The sequence below is a fragment of the Talpa occidentalis genome, unplaced genomic scaffold (genome assembly GCF_014898055.3).
Source record: "Talpa occidentalis isolate TD23 unplaced genomic scaffold, MPIMG_talOcc4v2.1 talOcc4.4, whole genome shotgun sequence".
NCBI classification, from domain to species: Eukaryota; Metazoa; Chordata; class Mammalia; order Eulipotyphla; family Talpidae; genus Talpa; species Talpa occidentalis.
This window is the reverse complement of record NW_023604295.1, coordinates 18,388,795-18,409,696: the sequence shown is the minus strand read 5'-3', so window position 1 is coordinate 18,409,696 and position 20,902 is coordinate 18,388,795. Positions and strand designations below refer to the sequence as shown.

Genomic DNA, 20,902 nt, shown 5'->3' with positions numbered 1-20,902 from the left:
TTTCCAGAAAGGAGTTTTAAACTGTTCTAGCTTTGTCGATTTGTGTTCTTAATATTAGTTTCACCAAAACTAAAAGGTTTCACTAGGATTACTTATCTGATTAATGACACAGCTGATGGTCTGACTTTTTAATTTAGTGCTCTAAATTTAAATCTAACTGGTTTTCACAGCTGTGCCATTGGTGAAACATCACACAGCATCAAATTTTATACATGTCAATTATATACTTCCCCTGATGTTTACCGAATGAAGTTAGTGTGATAAAAATTTTCTTTAGGCTTAAAAATTAATTTTAATTTTTAGTCTGCTCAGAGAGTTGCAAATATGATCTGTGAGCTCAGTGTTAACTTTTAATGAGTTTTAATGGTATGTAACCAAATAAGAAAAATAGGAACAATGCTCGTGTTTGTGTGTGTGTGTGTGTGTGTGTGTGTGTTGGCGTTGAGTGTAAATAGTGTATCATGGTGACTGATAATCAGCATTAATAACTGTAAAGATTTCTCTTAGTGTTTCTCATACATAAAGATAATTTATATATTTAAATCCATTACAAACATTAATTACATATTTCCAAAACATTATGCTAAGAGTTAGACTCAACTCTACTGAACATGGCATATTGAGTTTATTTGTTAGGAGATTTAGCTTTAATTTTTCCTGATATCGTCCTTTATACATTTGAATAAAGATGAACTTTATTGACTGTGTATTTTCTAGGTGAGAATCACATTTGTTTTGGTTTTCAATTATGCATTTCTGTATCTTTATATTCCTTTTATATAAACTACTAATAGTGATGTTTTTAAAAACTGTTTCAGGAAATTTTTCTTATTCCTTTAACACTGGGAGAAAAACCTTTAGTCCCTACCTCAGTGGAAGTCTCAGTGGAAACATATATAATGTTAATCATTAAATGACATCTTCTATCCTTAGATTTGCAAGAAAGCATATCTAGAATCCATCGAACAATTGATCTAATGTACTCTGACAAATCTATGATCCAGGTAAGTTAATTTTGAGCTAGTAAATAAAATAAAATTATAAAGAATTTTATCATTATATCATTTGTCTCATTTCATACTTCCCACATTGTGTTGTATTCTTACACTGTACTTATTGCTTATGCTTTTTTAGTATTTTACCACAAAATTTATCGAAATTTTTCCTAAGACCTTAATATTTAAAAAAAATTAAGGATTATTAAAAGACTTTTAATCTAATTAAAATTAGTATTAATTAAAATATTCTAATATAAGTATTAAAATATTAATGATAAATCATATGGTCGGTGAAAGATATTAAGGATATTAAGATTCTGGAAGAATTTCTAGAATTCATTTACATTTTGACTTCTGGTATGCATTATATACACATATATCATACATATACATTATATAAACATTTTACTAAACTCATCAATTTATATAAAAAATTCAGACAAATCATGTTCTGCATATAAATAGGTTCATAAGTTCTTTGAAAGAATGAATAGGCCACTGAATTTATACATAACACATTTTCAAAGTTTTGGAAATCATCCTTTAATTTACACACTTGTCTGCTTTATGTATCTCTAGGTTACTTATCTTCCCTTCATTCCCTTATTTTATTTAAACTATATATAGTTTAATTTTTTCAAAATTTTAATTCTTGGCAATTTTCTCTTGTTTAAAAGCATGCGGTCCATGGTATCTTCCAGCTAGACTTTGGGTTTCAGGGAATGTAGTGTACTGGACTGTGCAACTGCAGTTTAACTCTTCTTTTTTTCATATTTAGGTTCCTTATCGCTTACATGCTGTTTTAGTTCATGAAGGTCAAGCTAATGCTGGGCACTACTGGGCATACATTTTTGATCATCATGAAAACAGGTGGATGAAGTACAATGATATTGCTGTGACAAAATCATCATGGGAAGAGCTAGTGAGGGACTCTTTTGGTGGTTATCGAAATGCCAGTGCATACTGTTTAATGTATATAAATGATAAGGCACAATTCTTAATACAAGGTAAGAATATGAAAGCTGGAATTGGGATGTTTTGTGACCAGGACTAAGAACCATTTGTCAGCTATTTAGTATGATTATAAAATATAAATCTGATCCACTGCTGTATGCTGAAATCTTCTTTCATGTCTATGTCACACAAGCTCCTTAGACTAACATATAAGGCCATCATTTGCTGGTCTTTCACTGTCTCTGCAGCTTCATTTATCACCGCAGTCCATTTCAGCCCTTATATATTTTACTTGAACTTCTTGTGTACTCTATTCACAACAAACCATTTTACACACTTAAATACCCATGTTATGCTTTTTATTTTTTGTTAGCAATGTTCTTATTTCTCTCTTCTTTTGCCTACTTTCTGTTCATCTGTCAAGTTCAATTTACGTGTTCTGTCCTCTGCCAAGTTTTTCTTGACCTACCAGAAAATGTTCTCCTGGCATATCCCTTTGCTGGTAATGTGTTGTGTGTTGACTTGTCTTTCCAACTTTACTCTGATCTACTCAAAGCCAGAGACCATGCCATTTTATGTGGTGTTGTTATTATTTCTGTATTTGAAATTAGGCTTTGTATATAGAAAACTTACTAAAGGTTTTTTGAAACTGATAAAAACAACTGTTGTGTTAAACCATTCAGCCATATTAGCTAGACTGTTCACTTATGGCTGAAAGCTAAACTTTATTTTTTGTGTTAATAGTAGAGGTAAACTACTTTAAATTCCATTTAATTTTATAAAAGTCTTGTTTTATAAATTCATTCTACTTACTTTTTTGAGCTTAACAAGGTTTTGGGTTATTCTCATTTTGTGGTAAGTTCTGCTTCATTATTTATCAAATATTTGGTATTTTCTTAGTAGAAAATAATGGTACTGTGTTAATGTTTGAGTCACAAGTAATTTTGACATTATATCTTGTTCCATTTTTACTTTTCACATTAAAAATTAAAGCTGAAAACATTATAATGGATTATTAAATGTTTGCATCATTGTTTTTCTGAGAATTTGAGTTTTTTTGGTAATATTGATTTGGTAAATGTTTATAATTCATACTTTTAAACCTGTTTGAAGTGTATTTTATTTTGAGCTTTGTATTTTTCCCTTAATTCTTAATTTTACATTAGTTTTTGAAATATGATTTGCAGAAGAGTTTAATAAAGAAACTGGACAGGCCCTTGTTGGAATAGAAACATTACCACCTGATTTAAGAGATTTTGTTGAGGAAGACAACCAACGATTTGAAAAAGAACTACAAGAATGGGATACACAACTTGCCCAGAAAGTGTTGCAGGAAAAACTTTTAGCATCTCAGAAATTACGAGAGTCAGAGTCTTCTGTAACAGCAGGTTAGTCTATTTTTATTAAGTTCTATTTTATTATCTGTATAGTTTATTACAAAAATAAGATATGCTCATTTAAATTTTTAAATTTTAGTTATCTTAATGTATGAAGCAGTCTGTAAAAGTCATCTGAAAATATGAAGAAACCAGTAAAAATCATCTGATATATAACAATTTAGTTTATCTGTTTGTCAAACACCACTGTGTGTGTGTGTGTGTGTCTTTTCTAAATTAAGTGAAATGATTCTGCTTTAACTCTACGTATTGTGTCTCTTTTCATTGAGCTTGACTCATATTGGAAGAAGCTTGGAAAAGCCATGAAACCAAGTACCCTAAAGCAGTTCACTAGCACTCTCAAAAGAGTGAGCTCCAGTAATGTCATATTTGCACACAATAACATTATTGGCATATCCATATATATTGTGCAATAACAAAATAGCAGTATTAATATATTTTTATTTGACTTTTCTCAGAATTCTTAAAATTAAAAACAAAATTAGCTGAAACCACACATTTTATGTGTTCCAAGTAAAAAATATACACTTGCAAAACAAATATAAATATATAAAAAATAATATTGTAAAATAATTAGCTGATGAGATAAATAAAATATCCAGAGTAAACACTGTATAAATAAAGAAAATACATTCTAGCAAAATAGGAAATATGTCTTTTGATCTTTAAAAGATTAATGTATCATTGCTAAATTGTAAAGATTTCTTGGTATTAAGAAAAAGAGAAGAGATAAATTAAGTACAAATACTTTCCTCAAATTCCTTTGTCTCTTTTTTTAACTTTGGGTTGGTGTTTTCAAGTGACTTTATTTTACTCTACAGGTTTTAAAGCATTTCAGGGGTTTAATTTTAGTTTCCTAGTCAGCATTACATAGGTGAGTTTCAGCATGGTCATTTGAAGGAATCATTCATGGGGGATTGATAGTATACAATATGGATGGAGACTGATGCAGACTTGCACAGATCTGTCCAGACTTGTACCTTCTTTTCATATAAATTCAATAGTTGAGTCCTTGATCATGATCTTAAGTGTTTGATTCAGAATTTTTATGAGACCAATATATTAAACCAACAAAGATACCAACATTTTGATGTTTAAATGTAAAACAGTATGTATATATGAATACATGGTGATCTCTACCATTAGGCAGAACTATACTTTCTTCCTGTCTAGCAAGGGCTACTATGTAGAGAAGATGAATCTCTGTGGTTTTACAGCAATACAGTTTCATCACAGTGATTTTGTTCACATTAATCGGAAATAACTCAGTGGATGTAAGAGTTTTGTGAATTCAAGTGTCAGTATAGTACCTATATTATAGTTCCTTTCATTTTGACAGTCTGTTCCTTCGTTCTCATACTTGTCTTCTGTACATGATCTTCCAAAACCACATCCCAGAATTTGTCCCAAGATGGAGCATTGTGTTATTCTGCTCTTGACTTTTATGTATCTCATTTGAATGTCACTCTTAACTTATTAGATGAAGGAGGGATTACATAACTGTTGTAAGAGGCAGTGGTAACCAAAGCACCCAGAGGTGAATCCTCCATTGTTAGTTAAGCTCTAACTCTGTTCTTGGCACACTTACATTTTATGGTACCAAAATATTGAAATCTGTCCTCTGTACCTTGCCTGTTTCTCACAGAATTCCAAGTTTATAGACTTAACATAATATCTTTTTATTTAGTCAGTCTACTACATTGTGCCCACTAATACTCTTACTCGACAGAACTAGTCAACTTTGGCTGGCTGCTTATATGTCATCTCATCGTTCTTTTGTATATGAAGTCCATGCATCCTTCCCTCTTGATCAGTACTTCCCACTTTATACTCTATATGCTGTTTTATAATTAATGAAAAATTCAATAGTAAAAGGCATGTGTTCTTATGCCTCTTTTTTAGTATAAAACATGTCTTGTAGAGAATTCTGAGAAGAAACCTGATAACTGAAAAATAAAGAGGTGAATGTGATCAGTTCACAGAGAACTGTCACGATAATTATCTTCCATCAGTTTTAGAAAGTGAAGGAAGTACTTTTTGTATAGGATGCATCATTTCCTCCATAGAATTGCTATAAATATATACTTTGAGTTAGTAAAAATAGTGTGTTATAACTATAAATTTCAGGAATGAGATCATTGTTTAAAAGGTTCTATTACTATACTACTTTACATATTATATTAAAAAGTCCATCTTCTGCCGCAGGGGAATATAGCATAATAAGGAAACTTAGTATAATGTTTATTTCAACCAGTTATTCCCTGTCATTATTAGAGAAATTTTACTTTAATGCCTATACCTCCTTCTTCCTATTTTTCTTCACAGTTTTCAAAGTAATTTGTTTAACTTGGTCTGATACTTTCAGAATATCAGGGAACCTGTGTTAGGTTTCCCAGGAGTGTGCTAGGATTATGAGTCGCTAGTGGAAAGTTATACAAGGAAATTTGTTCATAACATCCATCAGTTATTTTTCTTTCCTGCAAATCACCACAATAAGCTAGTTTACAGAAAATCATTAGAATCCAATTTATTTTGAGTGGTATTGCAAATGAGAATATTAATTTATATAGTATAAATTAAATGAGTCTTTGTTTCTTTTTTGCTAATATATGAGCAGCAAATCCATAGATTATCACTTCTCCAGTATTAAGTATTGCCTAACTAGAACTAAGTAGTAAATGATGGGAATTTACCACTTGTTCTCGCTCATGGTAACTCTTTAAACTTACTTACTGCAAAGGAAAACTTACCTGAACACTTAACGTTTGGAGATATAACTAACAGTTCTTTACTTTGGATGTTTACATCAAAATTGTCTAAAGAATTTTTTCTGAGTATAGTATAAACAATGCACCTACCTTAGACCAACCAAAGACTTTATGAGGATCAAAATCTCTGCCAGGGTCCAGAATATATGTATTTTTAAGAAAGATCTTCAAATGGCTCTGGTTAAGCAGCATGGCTCTAAGCTTAAGAAATGGAAGTTATTTTGAAGGAGAAAAGAGCTTTTCCTGAATTATTGGGTTACTTCTGTTTCAGCTCTCTTACAAGTATTCGAAGTCCTTTTAACATACATAGCATACCCACATTAAAAACAAAATCACATAAAAATGGTTAATATTGGTATGAAATGCATTCCTAGGTATCCTAGGGATCTCTGCAAATACTGTCTGCAAGTTGAAAATAGACCAATGTTCTAAGTAAGTACAACTGGTTCCTAAAAGTAGACTTGGTAGAATAAACAGTGTTCTCAGTTTTCTCAAGTTCCTTTAAAGCAGGGACTGGGTGATGTTATTTTATAACTCCAGAAACGAGCTTAATGAAAAACATATGGTAGATCCCCCTCCCCTGAATCTTTTTTCTAAATAGAATTCATTCTATATGGAATGAATTTTCTAGGGGTGATTCCAGTGTATGGAGAATATAAACATTTTAAAAGTATCTCCTTAGAGAAGAGGTCTAAAAATGTGTGGTGTGGTATATGATTTTCCTGGGTAAATTTTATATTTAACTCTGTTTGCTAAGTCCGTACCCCCAGTATCCCTGAGATTTGTTTGTGGTTGTGCCAGGAATGTGAAGTCCTTAAAGTTTCTAGGGTGATTCTGTGCAGCCAGCGCAGCATGGCTCTCTGTTATTGTCCACTTAAAATTTTACTTTTCTCTCTAGTCTATCCTTCACAACATGCCCAGGATAATAATTTCTTTTTTTAGAACTTGCCATGTTGCCACTGTATTTAAAACACTTATTCAGTAACTTCTGACCTCAAAACTTTTATGTGAGTCAGAGGCCTTGAATGATTTGGGCCCTGTTTGTACTGCAGACTGGCCACACTGGCCTCCTTTTGGTTTTCTCTCACGCTCACTACTTGGGGCTTTTCATACTTTCACTTGACAAATCTAACCCATCATGTTTCCACTAAAAAGTCACTATTTTACATCCCTTAATCTAAATTGCTCCTCCCTCATCTTATTCCTACATAGTATTATTGTAATAATGTCACAATTCACATGTGTGATTCTTGGGTTCATCACTTTATGCATAACTAACTGTAAGCTTCCTGGGGGCACTGAATGGCTACTTTGTTCACATGTGGAAGTCCAAGTGCCTGATCCAGTGATTTGCACATATTTAGATGCTTCATTAAAATTCATTGTATGAAATGGATGACCATACATATATGTTATGATTATAATAAATTTTTTGAATAACATTTCACTTTGAGAGATTGTTTAAGTGAGTAAAATATTGGAGAGGATGGCAATAACCCTGTTTTGTGTCACTAGGTGTGTGGGCAAGGGCTGACTTAACTCACCCCTATGCCAATGGAGAACATTTAAGTGTACTTTTTTAGTCCTCAGATCCTTGCATTAGCTTAGTTATTAATTCATTTTTTTCCGTTGTTATTATGTGCATATTCTGTGCGAGGTGTTAAAGAAACAGTGGTGCAAGAGGGAGATGGTATCCTTACTCTTGAGAGCCTTATAATCTGGCAAGGGATCTAGGATTTAACAAATAGAACAGTAATTAAGTCTTAGGTGTGGTAAATGCTAAGAAGAAGAAAGTGTTAAGTTACTCTGGCACAGTGCTTCTCATCTCACTTTGATCCTGCAGAGAACATTTAAGAATACTAACAGCATTTTTTCTGTCACATCTGAAGAAACAGTGTTATTTGCATCTAGTGAGTAGACGAAGGTACACAGAACAGCCCTCCATATCAAAGAATAATTCAAAATGTCAATTGTGCTGAGACAGAGAAACCCTACTTTGGAAGGATTTATAATAAGAATACTTCTAGGAAATGGTATTTGGATACATAAGATATGTAGGAGTTACTAGATGTGTGTTGGGGGGGCAGTGAGAATAGGTGAATGTATTAATAGAGGGAAGAACAAGGAACAATTGGAATGTTCAAGGTCTGAATGTTTAAAGGTAATCCTTGTCTTCGATGTATTAGGCAAACTGAAACCTTATAAAGTCAAATACCTCCTCTTTTGAGCAAACAACAAAACACGCACATGCTGATGTTGGAGAGAGAGAGAAAGGCTCAGTTATGTAAAGTCCTGTAGTTTGTGTAGGGATTTTTACTGGGTGAAGCACCCAGTAAACATTCAGAATATATTGTTCCATCACAGCATTGCATTAGACGTAACTTTGGGGGATCTTCACAGGGATGAATTTGAAGTTTTGAATTATATATTGGTACTAGTTTGCCAAGCTATGATTGTTTTCCCTCTGACAACACTCAGTTAGCAGGGGCAAAGTTCAGAAAAAAGGTTGAGTTCATTTAGGGTTAGGAGTTTTAGGTAGATGTGAAAAAGAATATGAAGCCAGAAAAATAGCTACTGGCTCTGTGGAAACTCTGGAAACTCAGATCAGGATTGTTGAACAAACCTTTTTTTTTTTTTTTTGGTAAAATGCTAGTGATATTCCAAAATGAGATTTTGGTAATTACCATAGCAGAAAAATTTTCTCTAATTCCTTGTCAAAAACTATAATATATTTCATCTGTAATTACTGATAACTATTTTTCTTAGATCTGAATTTTTTTTTTTTTTTTTTTTTTGGTAAATTCTGGGGGGAGTGCTCTATGTTGAAGGATGATATTACTTTAAGTAGAAGAGTTAAATTGGTTGTTATAACTTCAAATTAGAAATAAATAGAATCATCTTAGTATACACTCTGTGATTTATATTAGATATACAATTGATTCTTTTCTCATGAAGCACAAGCAGGAGAACCAGAATATCTAGAGCAGCCATCAAGAAGTGATTTCTCAAAGCACTTGAAAGAAGAAACTATTCGAGTAATTACCAAGGCATCACATGAGCATGAAGATAAAAGTCCTGAAACAGTTTTGCAGTCGGTAAGAACTTTTCTTTTAGCTCTCAGAACATAATCACATTCACAACTTTTCCTAGCAGTGTATGGAGAGCAAACCATCTGGAAGTCAGGAGAGGTGTGGCCAGGGGGCAGAACATGATCAGCATCTGTGGGTATCTATGTAACACCCAGGCTATAGTTTACTCAGCTGTAGTTTTAAGAATTCTTTTTTTTTTTTTAAAGTATCTTCCTGTTAGACCATTATGAAAAATCATAATCTTAGTTTAAATTGGTCATTTGGTTTGGAACTTAAAAACAGAAGTATAAAACTTAGCATTATTCCTCCTGTCCTACCCCCCCCCCCCAATCTTTAGTCCCACTACACTGGAATGGCTGGGAATATAAGGTTATAAGGTATAATTTTCATGTTCCATAGAATGCATTTAACCATAAAACACTTGATACTCTAAGAGTATTACTAGTAGGTGTCCTAAAAATTGTCGTTTTTTATAATCCTCCTGTATTACAGTTCTCAGGTGTGTCTTTTTACAACAGTAAGTTAAGCACAGTGGTATTGTGCTGTTTCAATGAATATGACTTTGAAGAGATGTTATTTCAAGAGTTTGGTACTACAAAACCATTCAGTTGTTGTAGTCTTTTTTTTTTTTTTTTATTTTATAAGTGAGCACAAGCAGCTTCTTATGCAGGTTTCATGATAGCTAATTTTATTTGAAGATTCCTCTCCTAGTATTTGTGTTTCATTGAACAGGACATAAAATTTTTCAATATGGTCTGCTTACTAAGTGAACTTAATCCCACCAATAACCTGTTAATTACAATGAGATCTTTAATATAAGACCTTAGTTAATGAAAATGTTCCGTTACTAGGGTTCAGTTAGCTATGTGTTTTAATGAATGAAATAATATTCAAAAACTTTTTCATTTAATTCTGTTTGAATTTTGATTATGTGTTATCATAAATATATCTATATGTTTTTTTGAGTGTTTCAAAATTTGTGAATACCTAAGACTGAAGGACTCGCACATGAAGATCTGCTCATGCTATTAAAAATTTGCTGAAAATGCTTCCTTTAATGGATCTGGGAAGTCTACTTCTTTTGGCTGATAGAAAAGAAAAGCCCGGGCACAGAGAATGGGCAGAGTATTAGATACAAGAAAGACAGTTTTTGTCTGATATAAAAAGTTTGTGAGGGCCATTACTAATTAGGATTTTAAATTCTAAAACCTCCATTATGGTTAACAGGTATCATCCTTTTAACTGGTGTTAGAAAACCAAAAATACTGTGTAAGATAGAATCAAGTTTTTTTTTTTTTTTAAGTGTGGCTAATGTATAATTTAAATTTGCAGAAATCAGCTCTTAAAATTTTGATTTCCTATTTTATTAATATGGATGTCATTTGAAAAGCTAGCAACCTGTCGCTTACCTTTACTTTAGAAAGGAATATGATATTGAGGGAATAGGATAGAAAAGTACAACTGTTTTTCTCTTTTGCTTAGCTTCTGGTTAGCACCAGTACTGGCCCGTTCTCGAAGCATATCAAAGAATAAGTTTTTATGGCTATCTGAAGTAGCCTGTGATTCTATGATTAGTTGCTTAGGCTCGTGATTACTTAGGTAATGAGAAAACTTACTGGGTTTTCTCATTAAGTTTTCTCATTTAAATGTATACCTTAGGAACTAAGTTGCATAAATAAAAAGCACCTTCAGACTTTGGAGTTAGGTGGCCTAGGTTTTGAGTATTTTACTTCTTTCTAGATTTGCAAACTTGAACAAATTGCTCAATTTCTCTAAAGCTCAGTTTTAAAAAAATATAGGTGATTGTGGGATTAAGATCATTTTTGTTTAAAGTGCCTGACATGTAGCGAAACCAAGTAGCTGTTGGTTTTCTACTGTCACTTAAATCCTTATAATTTCATAAGTAATATAATGCTGTAAATTCTAATCTTTGTATAAAAAGAGTTCCCAGGAAAACTTAGAATTACAGAAATTAGAGACAGATACTCTAAATGTTTAGACCACATGCTTTTTAGAAGAATGTCTTTAATTTTAAATGAAATATTTAGAACATTTGAAAATACAAAAAAAATTCCAAAAAAAACCTCTTGCTTACTTCCACTACACAGTATGCAGTGTTTTTTCTTTTATTTACAGGTTTGGGATTTATTTTTGTAGTTGAGTTACTGTTGCATATAAAATTTAAGGGGGGTAAAAAGGGCAACAGTTATATAGAACTCTACCCTTTTATGAGATCACATTTAAAAAAAAAATATATTGAACGGATCTCAGGCAATTGATAAAAACCCTGTATTTTAATCATTTTTTCAGTTTATTGAACATCTTATATTTATGTCCTTTTAAGTTTAGCCATTATGAAGAACATGACAATAATAGAAAAAGAAAAATACATGTGTACTTTAACTTCAGTAAACCTTTAAATTCTTTATATGAAAAAAATTGGATAGTACTTTAGAATACCTAAAGGTGATGAATAAATACAATAGAATTATATGCAATCAACATTTTTCCCCTTTTTCAACTGAGACCCATATAATTTGTCAGTATTTTACTGTTAACTTCTGTCTAACCAGAAAAATTTAGAAAACATTAATTTTCCCTAAGTGTAGTTTTTTTTGTCAAAGGGAACACCTTTTGTTAGGATCAGTGTTCTAATTTATCTGCTTATATTTCATTCATTTGCATGGAGACCTAGCAAAATTATTCTTGTTATATACTAGAAGGATTAAAAATCCTTAATATCATGGACTAAGCATGTCTTTATAGGATATGTATGACAGTTATGTTCACTAATTATCTGTTAAGAAATAAAAAATATTTAAGGTGCTTGAAATCAGTTTGCTAAAAGCAAATTCAATTTGTAACGTACAAGTCTTCCTAAGCAAGATAAGCTCCAGTTTTGACATAAAATGAAATTTTAATAAGCATTTAACTGGGTTTTATTGGGATAATAAACTGCTTATATTTAATATAAGCAATTTAAAATAGCATAATGATACTATAATATTATTTGTAATACCTGTTATATATAAACATAATGGTATAAATATTTCATACCAGGGTGGGATTAGTGAATTTTATCTCTGATGAATGACAAACTTGCATTTTCATTATTTCCTCCTGAAAAGTTGAGGACTCAGATATAAGAAAGCCATTTCTAAAAGTGTTATGGTTAATAAGTACAGTTATTTTAAGGGTGACAATGCCAGTCTTGCAATTAGTTTTATTGCTTAAATTCTTTTTGCACATTTACTTCTGGAAAGTCAGAAAATGTTCACATCATCAGAATTTACCTGTATTTCAAACTGAAATAAAACCACTTAATGTTCTTTAGAATTTTCTGATTGTTTTATGTCAAAACTAAAGTCTGCATTTGCGTAAGAGAACTTGTATGGCGCAAACTGAAATTCCTTAAGCAGACTACCTCCATATACCTTAAGGACTTGAAATTTGTTAATAGATTATTAGTGAAAATGCCAGTTATAAATCTATTCAGTAAAATAAGGTCATTGTGAAATACAAATAATGCTTTGAATGAGTGGACTTTTCTGAATTTCTCACTGTCTTCCATTCTGTTAGTGGATTGGTGAAAATTGTAGATTTCCGTTAACAAGGAAAAATAAAAATCAGCTTGTCAAAAGTTGATAACATTTTCCAGCAGCTTTGCCCAAAACAAGAATTCATTGAACACTTGTATATTTTACTAGCTTTTCTTAACTGTACAGAGTGAACTAAAGATAATGGAGTATGGATAAGTGGCTATACAGTTGATTATTAGACAGGAAAGAAAGTTAAAAAACGTAAGAAAATTTACAAATCTGGGTTCAGACTAAGTCATAGCTTATTTTGAGGGAAATACCAAATCAAGTTTAATGGAGTTACTTATATTTTAAAAAAATTTTGCTAAAAAGGCAACAATAAGGAATAGAAGACCAGTATTCATTCCTTTTAAGATTTGGAGCCCAGAGTGCATTGTGGAAAGAAAAAAAAAATTACTATTTGAGATGTAAAGGGGAAGTCGTAGGTCTTGTATTATTCCTTGGTTAATGCATTTTCTTCTTATGTTCTGTTTTAGATGACTTCATTTCTTAGTTAAGCAAATGCAGATTTTTTAAAAGACTTGAGTGTATACACTTAAACTCGGTGCTTCCCTTGTTTTCTAATGTTCATACTAATGATTTTCTTCTGCAGAAACCTGAAAATACCACAAGCCAACCACCTTCTAACCAGCAAGTTGTAGAGGTGGCGATTCCTCATGTAGGGAAATTTATGATTGAGTCAAAGGAGGGGGGTTATGATGACGAGGTACCTTTATTATAGCCCTCTGCACTATTCCTACTAATTTTTTTGTTATTTAAAGCAAGCAAGTACCTTGGGCATGTCTGCACCCTCACACCTTTGTCTATTGTTGCATAACTTACAGCTTTGCCACACATGGTCTGAAATTACACTACCAATTGCTAACAGGATTTTTAATTTCAAATGAAAATTTAAATAGAATATGGAAAGAATTTGTCAAAATAATTTTGTGTTTACAGAGTTAAATCTTTCATGCAGACATAGTATCAGTTTATTCTCAGGTTGATAGGCTATACGGTTTGCTTAAATAGTAAAGTTTTGAGTATTTAAAAATAGTTTTTGTTTTCCTTTTATGTTTTACCTGAATTACATTTTATAATATTTTGTCCGCCATTTCATACCAGAAGACCTGGAGCATGGTTGCAAATCGATTATTGATATTTTTACTTCTGAAATCTCTGTGTGACTGTGAATTAATGATTTATCAATATTTCTGAATGCCTTCCAGTGTTTTATAATACTGTGGCACTTCCATCTTATTTATTCTTTATCTTCATTGTTAAGTCTCATCTTTGTAGTTTTCGAACAGTATTGAGGCATTTTTGCTTTTCATAATGTGGTTCTTGGAAATCTAGATGAAAATACATTGTTGTTCTGGTTCCATCAAATCTATCTTCCCCTTTGACCCCTACTTTTTTCATTCTTCTCTTAAGATTCTTACAGTTGATTTTTAATATTTGAGGGAGGACCAGTAAAACTGTTATTGAATATTAACAATAGAAGACCTTGGGTTCTATCACTTGTTTTTATTTATGTGGATAAATATTTACTACCCATTGAATATATGTTAATTTATTAAATAACTTTCCAAGTCACTTTAAGATTTACTCCATGATTCTAATTAAATCATTATATAAAAGTTTATCACCACAATGTAAAAATTCATGGGCCAGAAAGAGATAAAGCAGCTAGTTTGTGAGATAGAAATTGGTCAGAGGATTTTTGGAAGTAGACAATGTTAGGTATATTGCAGCTCTCCATGTATGATGTAGAATAAATACAAAGAGCTGTAGTTTCAGTGACTCAGAGATAATTAATGTAATCTCTAAATTGTTCTCATACAATAGCTTCATAGTCCTCGAGTTATTTAATTTGCAGATATTTAAAAATGTAAACTACTAAGAGTCATAAGCTATTACAAAACTAAATGGCCACTTAAGTATTTCATGTTATATAGTAGTATATTGTGCCAGTTAACTGTTTTATTACCATGTTGGTGCATGAAAATTTTGGAAACTGGCATGTTTTTAATAAATGCGTTGTTTAGGGTGAATTCTGGCATTTAAAAAATTAGAATTGCGATTAATCAAGTAACACTTTTATGCAGGTGCTTATGCTATTGGCAGCGTGGTGTTTTATATTTTTATTGGAGTGACAATTTAACAGTGCATGTGCCTTGAAACTTCTAAAAATCAGTCATGTGAATACAGGGCTGCTGCTTACGGATGTTTAGGTTGTACTTTTTTGCAGGCGCGTCTAGCCAGCAGATGGACGTGGAGTTGAAATTGAACTCTTGCTGAGCTCCCAAACCTTAAAGAAGAAACATACCTTTTAAATAAGTGTTATTTTTCCTACATGGTTCTTTGAGAGCAGAACATTTTTCAAATTTGCTCCTCAAGAAAGGGGTACACTTTTAAATTATTCTATTCAAAGAGGTTGCCTTTTTGCAGGTATGCACAAAGGCACCACTATATTAGCTAGCTGTAGCCCTGTATGGATAATTTTGAAATAGCTATACACATTGGATCACATTTGCTATGAAATGTGCAACGTTTGATTTATCAATAGTGGAGAACAAGAACTTTATAAATTTGCATGTAAAGAAATTATTTGGTCTTAATTTTTTTTTTTTAAATGTTAACCATTCAAAAACTTTTACTTTAAATCCCTGTGGCAGATCATGATGACACCGAACATGCAAGGTATTATCATGGCAATAGGTAAATCCAGGAATGTATATGACAGGTGTGGCCCTGAAGCAGGGTTCTTTAAGGTACAATTAACATTTTCATTTTATTTTTAAAATTAAACTTGTTAAAATGTTTTTTTTTTTTTTTCCTTGAATTAAATTTGGTTTCCTGTATGATTTCCCCTTTCCTGTCTTAACTCTGGCCACTTGATGTTCCTGGGGATTTCAAGCCTAAATTTTTTTTTCTTTATAATTAAGATAATTAAGCAAAAACAAATCATTTTGCCTGAGTTGCCCTAATAATGCACCTCTGGTTTGTTAGCAGAAATTTGAATTGTGTTTTAATTTGAAAGGAATAAAGGATATGGATGAGCAAAAATAGGAACTGAATGCCTGCTGGTAATAGTTTATTTTTTCTTCATTGGCTAATAGTGTTACAGTATTTTTTTGGGGGAGGGTTACTAAATTATTATCAAATGCTTTTGTTTCTAAAATTATTTGTTCCTTTATTATCTTTTAATGTTTTTGTTCTCTTAGTTTCCCCTTTGATTAATTCCTGGTATCCCAGTCATTTCAGAACTTGTGAGACCACAAGGTGACATCATATTCGATGACCAGCTTGTTTTCCCTCTAATATAAGATCTCTCCAGTGTTTTCATTATAGTATTATTTACTTTTACATATTTTAAAGATGAAAGCACTGTATATATTTTGCTATTTCATTAGATTAACCAAAAGTCTTCATATTTTCTTTACTCCTCTCCCATTTTTATTGGTTTTTTTTGAATAGTTTTATTGAGCTGTAGCTCACTACAAAAGCTTCATGCTCCTTTTTTTTTTTGATAATAAAATCTATGAATGCTTCTTTTCTCATTCAACTCATACTCCAAAAGGTTGTTTATTTTCAGTTTTCCTTTAGTATGTGGTATAAAAGTTTGTGCACAGGAATCTTCTATCAGTATTTTTGAGCTTCTTTGGATTAGAGTGACCAACTATCCAGTGTGCTCAGTGCTGAGGGGTACTGCAATATGGCACTGGAAGTGCTTAAAACTGGAAACTCCAGCAGACTGGTCCTAGGATCAGTTGAAAAAATTCCGTGTTAAAATTCCATAGAGATGTTGAAAACTACTTTTATCAAAAAGAAAAGAATATCTTTTATGTTTAAAAATGCATCCCTATTCTCAGGAAGTCTGCATTTTCTTAAAAATCACAGAATCTATTATCTTAAAAAATTTTCACCTTTTTTTTTTTTTTTAGAAAAGTTATTTATTGCTTATAGTACCATTGCTATTTTTTGTGAAGTTGGGTATCTTTTTGTTGAATAGGAAGTCTCACTTTTTTAAAATTAATGCCTGGGGCCTCCCCTGGTGGCACAGCGGTTGAGCGCTGGGTTGCTAGGCTGCCCGCAGCCTCTGCAGCACCAGTTCTATCCCCGGCCACTAGCGAGGGTCCCACAAAAAAAAAAAAAAAAAATTAATGCCGGGATACAGTGTAAAGAGCCAACTATTGTACATACTACAGACAACAGCCATCAACCTTTCTCTTCCCCCATAACAGCTTTTAATTATTTTATGTAATCCTTCTGCATTAGCTCCATTTCTTAAAGTAACTCCATTTCTTATGTTTCTGAGATTCATAGTTCACACATTACCCACATTGTTTTTTTCCTACTATGTAATCTAAATGATGTACCTTTTCTCTCTCTTTCTCTCTCTCTCTCTCATACACACGCAGGTATGTGTAGAATTTTGTTATGTTTATTAAACCAGAAATACCTCTGTATTATTACTTTGTGTATGACTCAGGATAGAGCTAAGTCATAAATATTACTACTTTTACTTTTGCTCTCTCAGCTTTCATTTTCCTTGGATTGGTGGGTTTTTTTTTTTTGTTTGTTTGTTTGTTTGTTTTTGATTTGCTTAGTTTTCTATGTGTATTACTGATTCATTTTGAAATTCTCCATCAGTTGCTTAAAACATCTCTTACTCTGTTCTTTTCCCATTCCATCTTCTTGGGGAAGTTTGTTCTTGAGCTTTCTACCCTGCCACCATCTGCACTGGCTTTCCTTTATTCTTGGTATATAACTAGTATTTTGAAAGCTCCTTCATGATCACCCTGAGAATTCTCTTTGCAACCTGACTCTTGCTTATTTTCCATATCTCAAGAATTTTTTTTTTGTTTCGATTTACCCTCTGCTTTTGATGCAGCATCAGATCTCTGAAAGTTTGTATCTATGTACATTTTCACACATCCATAGTTGAGGAATACACTGTGTGTGTGTGTGTGTGTGTGTGTGTGTAATATGTAAATATTCTTGGATGTTTGTAATTAATGTGTGATTTTGGTATAGGTAAATAGCATCTGGATAATTCTAGCTGATAATGAATAATTTTAGAAAATTTGTTTATATAACAAATTGTTTCTATTTGTAACAAAAGTAATATACAAATTGCAATATTTGGCAACATAGAGTCATCTAAAATAAAATCAGTGTGACATCTCTGCCATTGCCCTTGTATAGCCTTTTAAGTCTTTACCTTTTGTTTAGACAAACCTGCCTATGTAGAGGATTTTTCTTTTTCTTCTATAAGTTTTTCTAGCATATCCTTTTATAACTCTATCATGCATATATACATTCTTAAAGCAAAACCAGTGTATTTATGAAATTATCTTTACTATCTACATTTACTATTCCATGGTCATAGATGCACTCATTTATTTTATATTACCCTCTTTATGGTTATATGTCCTATATATTTTTTTATTCTACCATTTCTATTTGCATTTGTTATAATACCTTTTCCTATAGTGAAGTTAAAACATTATACATTTACTATAAAAACTCTTCAGCCTGAAATACTATAAATTTTCTGGAGTATTTTTTTAAAACACAAAGACAAAAAATTAGCCTAGCCCCTTATGGATGGATAGATCTCTTAGCAAAATTTTTGGTTCATTACAGCCATTGTTCTGTTAAAATGTTCTGTATTTTTTTGGCCAATGATTTTAATTATTATCAACATTAATTACTTTTTTTTTGCAAAATATCTATATAGCATAGAATCTATACAATGGCAGCTTCAGTCCATTTTTTCCCTACATATTAGATAATGGTATACTTTTTCAATGCTTAGTTTAATGCTTTTCTTTTCTTTTTTAATGCTTAGTTTATTATAAATGAGAAAGAAGTTTTTAATATCTCTTCTGCCCTGTCATAGTAGCAAAAAATATCTTTATTGAGTTTATTTTGCATTAGCTTTTTTGACTATAAGAAGAAACATTTCATCTCTCTTCCTGTTTGTAAGTTTGGATTTTTCTTATACATAACTGTTAGACCTATTTTTAAAAAGTTGCGTATGCTTTATTAGTGGAGAAGCCATGTGATGAAAATTTTGCTTTTTTACTGATTAAAAGATAAGTTGGAAAATGAAATTTGTACCTGGATAAGTAGACTGACTTTGGTTTAATTTGAACTCTAGGAAGTGTTACCAACTCAGGCTCAGGTAATCAAGAATTACTATTTCAACCACAGGCCCTCCCATATGGGAGTAGCCCTTATAGACTAAATGGAAAGTTAATAGGAGGATACCTGGATAAATGGGAGAGGAGGGCACTGGGCTACACTTATCTAGAGACTTTCTCAAGTTGGCTTTGTTAGATTAGTTCTGTTCTTAACAGAACCCCAGATAATAGTGGCTTAAAGAGAGAAGTCTCTGTCTTATAGCAGTGGAATTCAGGGAAAGGCAGTACAGGGCTACTGTAATAAACAATCAAACAAAAAACCCCAAAAAATAAAAGATAAGATGATATTAAATACTTTTTGTTTGTTTGTGTATGAACAGGGTTGGGAGTGAGAGCCTCATGTTGTAATTGCAGCAATAGGGTTAGCATATATTGTTTAATTTGAAGGACATTAAAGTTTCTTCTTTTTTGTTTATTTTAAGTTTATATCTGTTAAAATGCCCTTGGGATTTTAATGAAGTAATAGCACTCATATGTTTTAAAACCTTTCTTACCAGGTTTTTTATTGCTTCATAAACAGTTGTTCCCAGGTGACAAAAAATTATCATTCTTTTTGTTTTTGAAATGCCTACTATTACTACTTTTTTGTTTCTTTAATAGATGAAAAGTTTACTAAAATGTAAAACATGCTGTAACATGCAGTTCCTGAATGTGTACCTCACAAACTTTTCACAGTAAACTCACTCATGTGTAGTGCTCACCAAGTCATGAAGTGGATCACTGTACTCCAGAAGCTACCTTTGTTTTTCCTTCTTACCACTACATTCTCTTTCTAACAAATGTAGACATTATTTGCACTCCTAAAAAACATAAATACATTTTCTTGCTAAGCTTTACATACTTGGAATCTTCTTCTGTTGGTTCTTATTTGTCTTGATGCTTTTTACACAGAAAATGTTGAACTCTTCATCCGTGTTGTTAAGTAATAGGTGTAGCTGTTCATTCTCATAGTATTCTATTGAATGACTACTCTATAATATCTTTTTGCATTCTACTCTTGATGGGAAAATTCAAACAGTGTTTGCTATCTACTTATATCAAGGCACTCTCCTAAATCCAATGGCTGTAGCTGGGGAAATGATGGATGGGGTTTTTGCCTTAATGAAGTTTATTTTCTAGTGGGAAAGCAAACTAACTAGAATTATAATCAATGGATGGAGCAGCAGCTTGAGTGGTTAGAACATATAATGGGAAACAAAAGTGCTGCTTAGAGAATATATCTGGAACTATCTGGAGGGCTTTTTGAAGAAAGTGATACTTAAACTAGTGAAATATTCATGTACCACAACATAGATTGAAAGCATTTTTTCTTAGATTTTCCAATTCTCACTCCACAGTTAGCTTCTTTTGTTTCTAGTTCTGTTTTTATGCAATATGTGAATGGTTCTTGTAAAGTTTTGAAGATTTTCTCATTTTTCATAACTTTACTTTTTTCTCATTGAGCATACCAAATGCATTTTAAATATTTTTTAGAGCAAGGCATATTTTTTCCTTGTTATGACAAACAGGAGACATTATAATGCCTGTGCAGCAGTAATAGAATAAAGATACCTGGGCCACCATAAGGCTGATGGGATAACTGTCTCTGCCTATAACTTACTCATGGTGAAGGTTAGAAATTTCTGCCCAAGGATAGCTGGTAGCAGCAGTAATGCCAGATGCCTAGGTTAAAATCCTAACTTTTTATCACTTAATTGTGTGATCTTATGCAGTTTACATTATCAGAGCCAATTTTATGAAAAGTTACCTTGAGAATTAATGAGATAATCCATGTATATCATTGGACATAAAGAACACTCAAAAACTGTTAGCTATTATTAAATTCATCAGTACTATTGTTGCTGGCTATTTGTGTCATTTCCAATATTTTTGTGGCCAGTGTGTGTGTGTGTGTTTAAGTATGTTT

The 20,902-nt window shown here is 31.9% G+C and overlaps 1 protein-coding gene across 6 annotated transcripts in view; it reads left to right on the top strand.

The window, feature by feature from the left end:
• USP25 (ubiquitin specific peptidase 25) overlaps positions 1 to 20,902 on the top strand; it is a 108,965-nt gene that overhangs the window by 75,187 nt on the left and 12,876 nt on the right. For 5 of the 6 annotated variants that reach the window (XM_037525080.2, XM_037525081.2, XM_037525079.2 and 2 more), the window contains 4 exons: positions 934 to 1,004; positions 1,777 to 2,005; positions 3,140 to 3,340; positions 9,073 to 9,212. In XM_037525080.2, coding sequence (XP_037380977.1) covers positions 934 to 1,004; positions 1,777 to 2,005; positions 3,140 to 3,340; positions 9,073 to 9,212 — 641 coding nt within the window. Of the gene's footprint in view, positions 1 to 933; positions 1,005 to 1,776; positions 2,006 to 3,139; positions 3,341 to 9,072; positions 9,213 to 13,397; positions 13,512 to 15,462; positions 15,559 to 20,902 lie in introns of all 6 variants that reach the window. The other variant, XM_037525084.2, reaches the window with a different exon arrangement.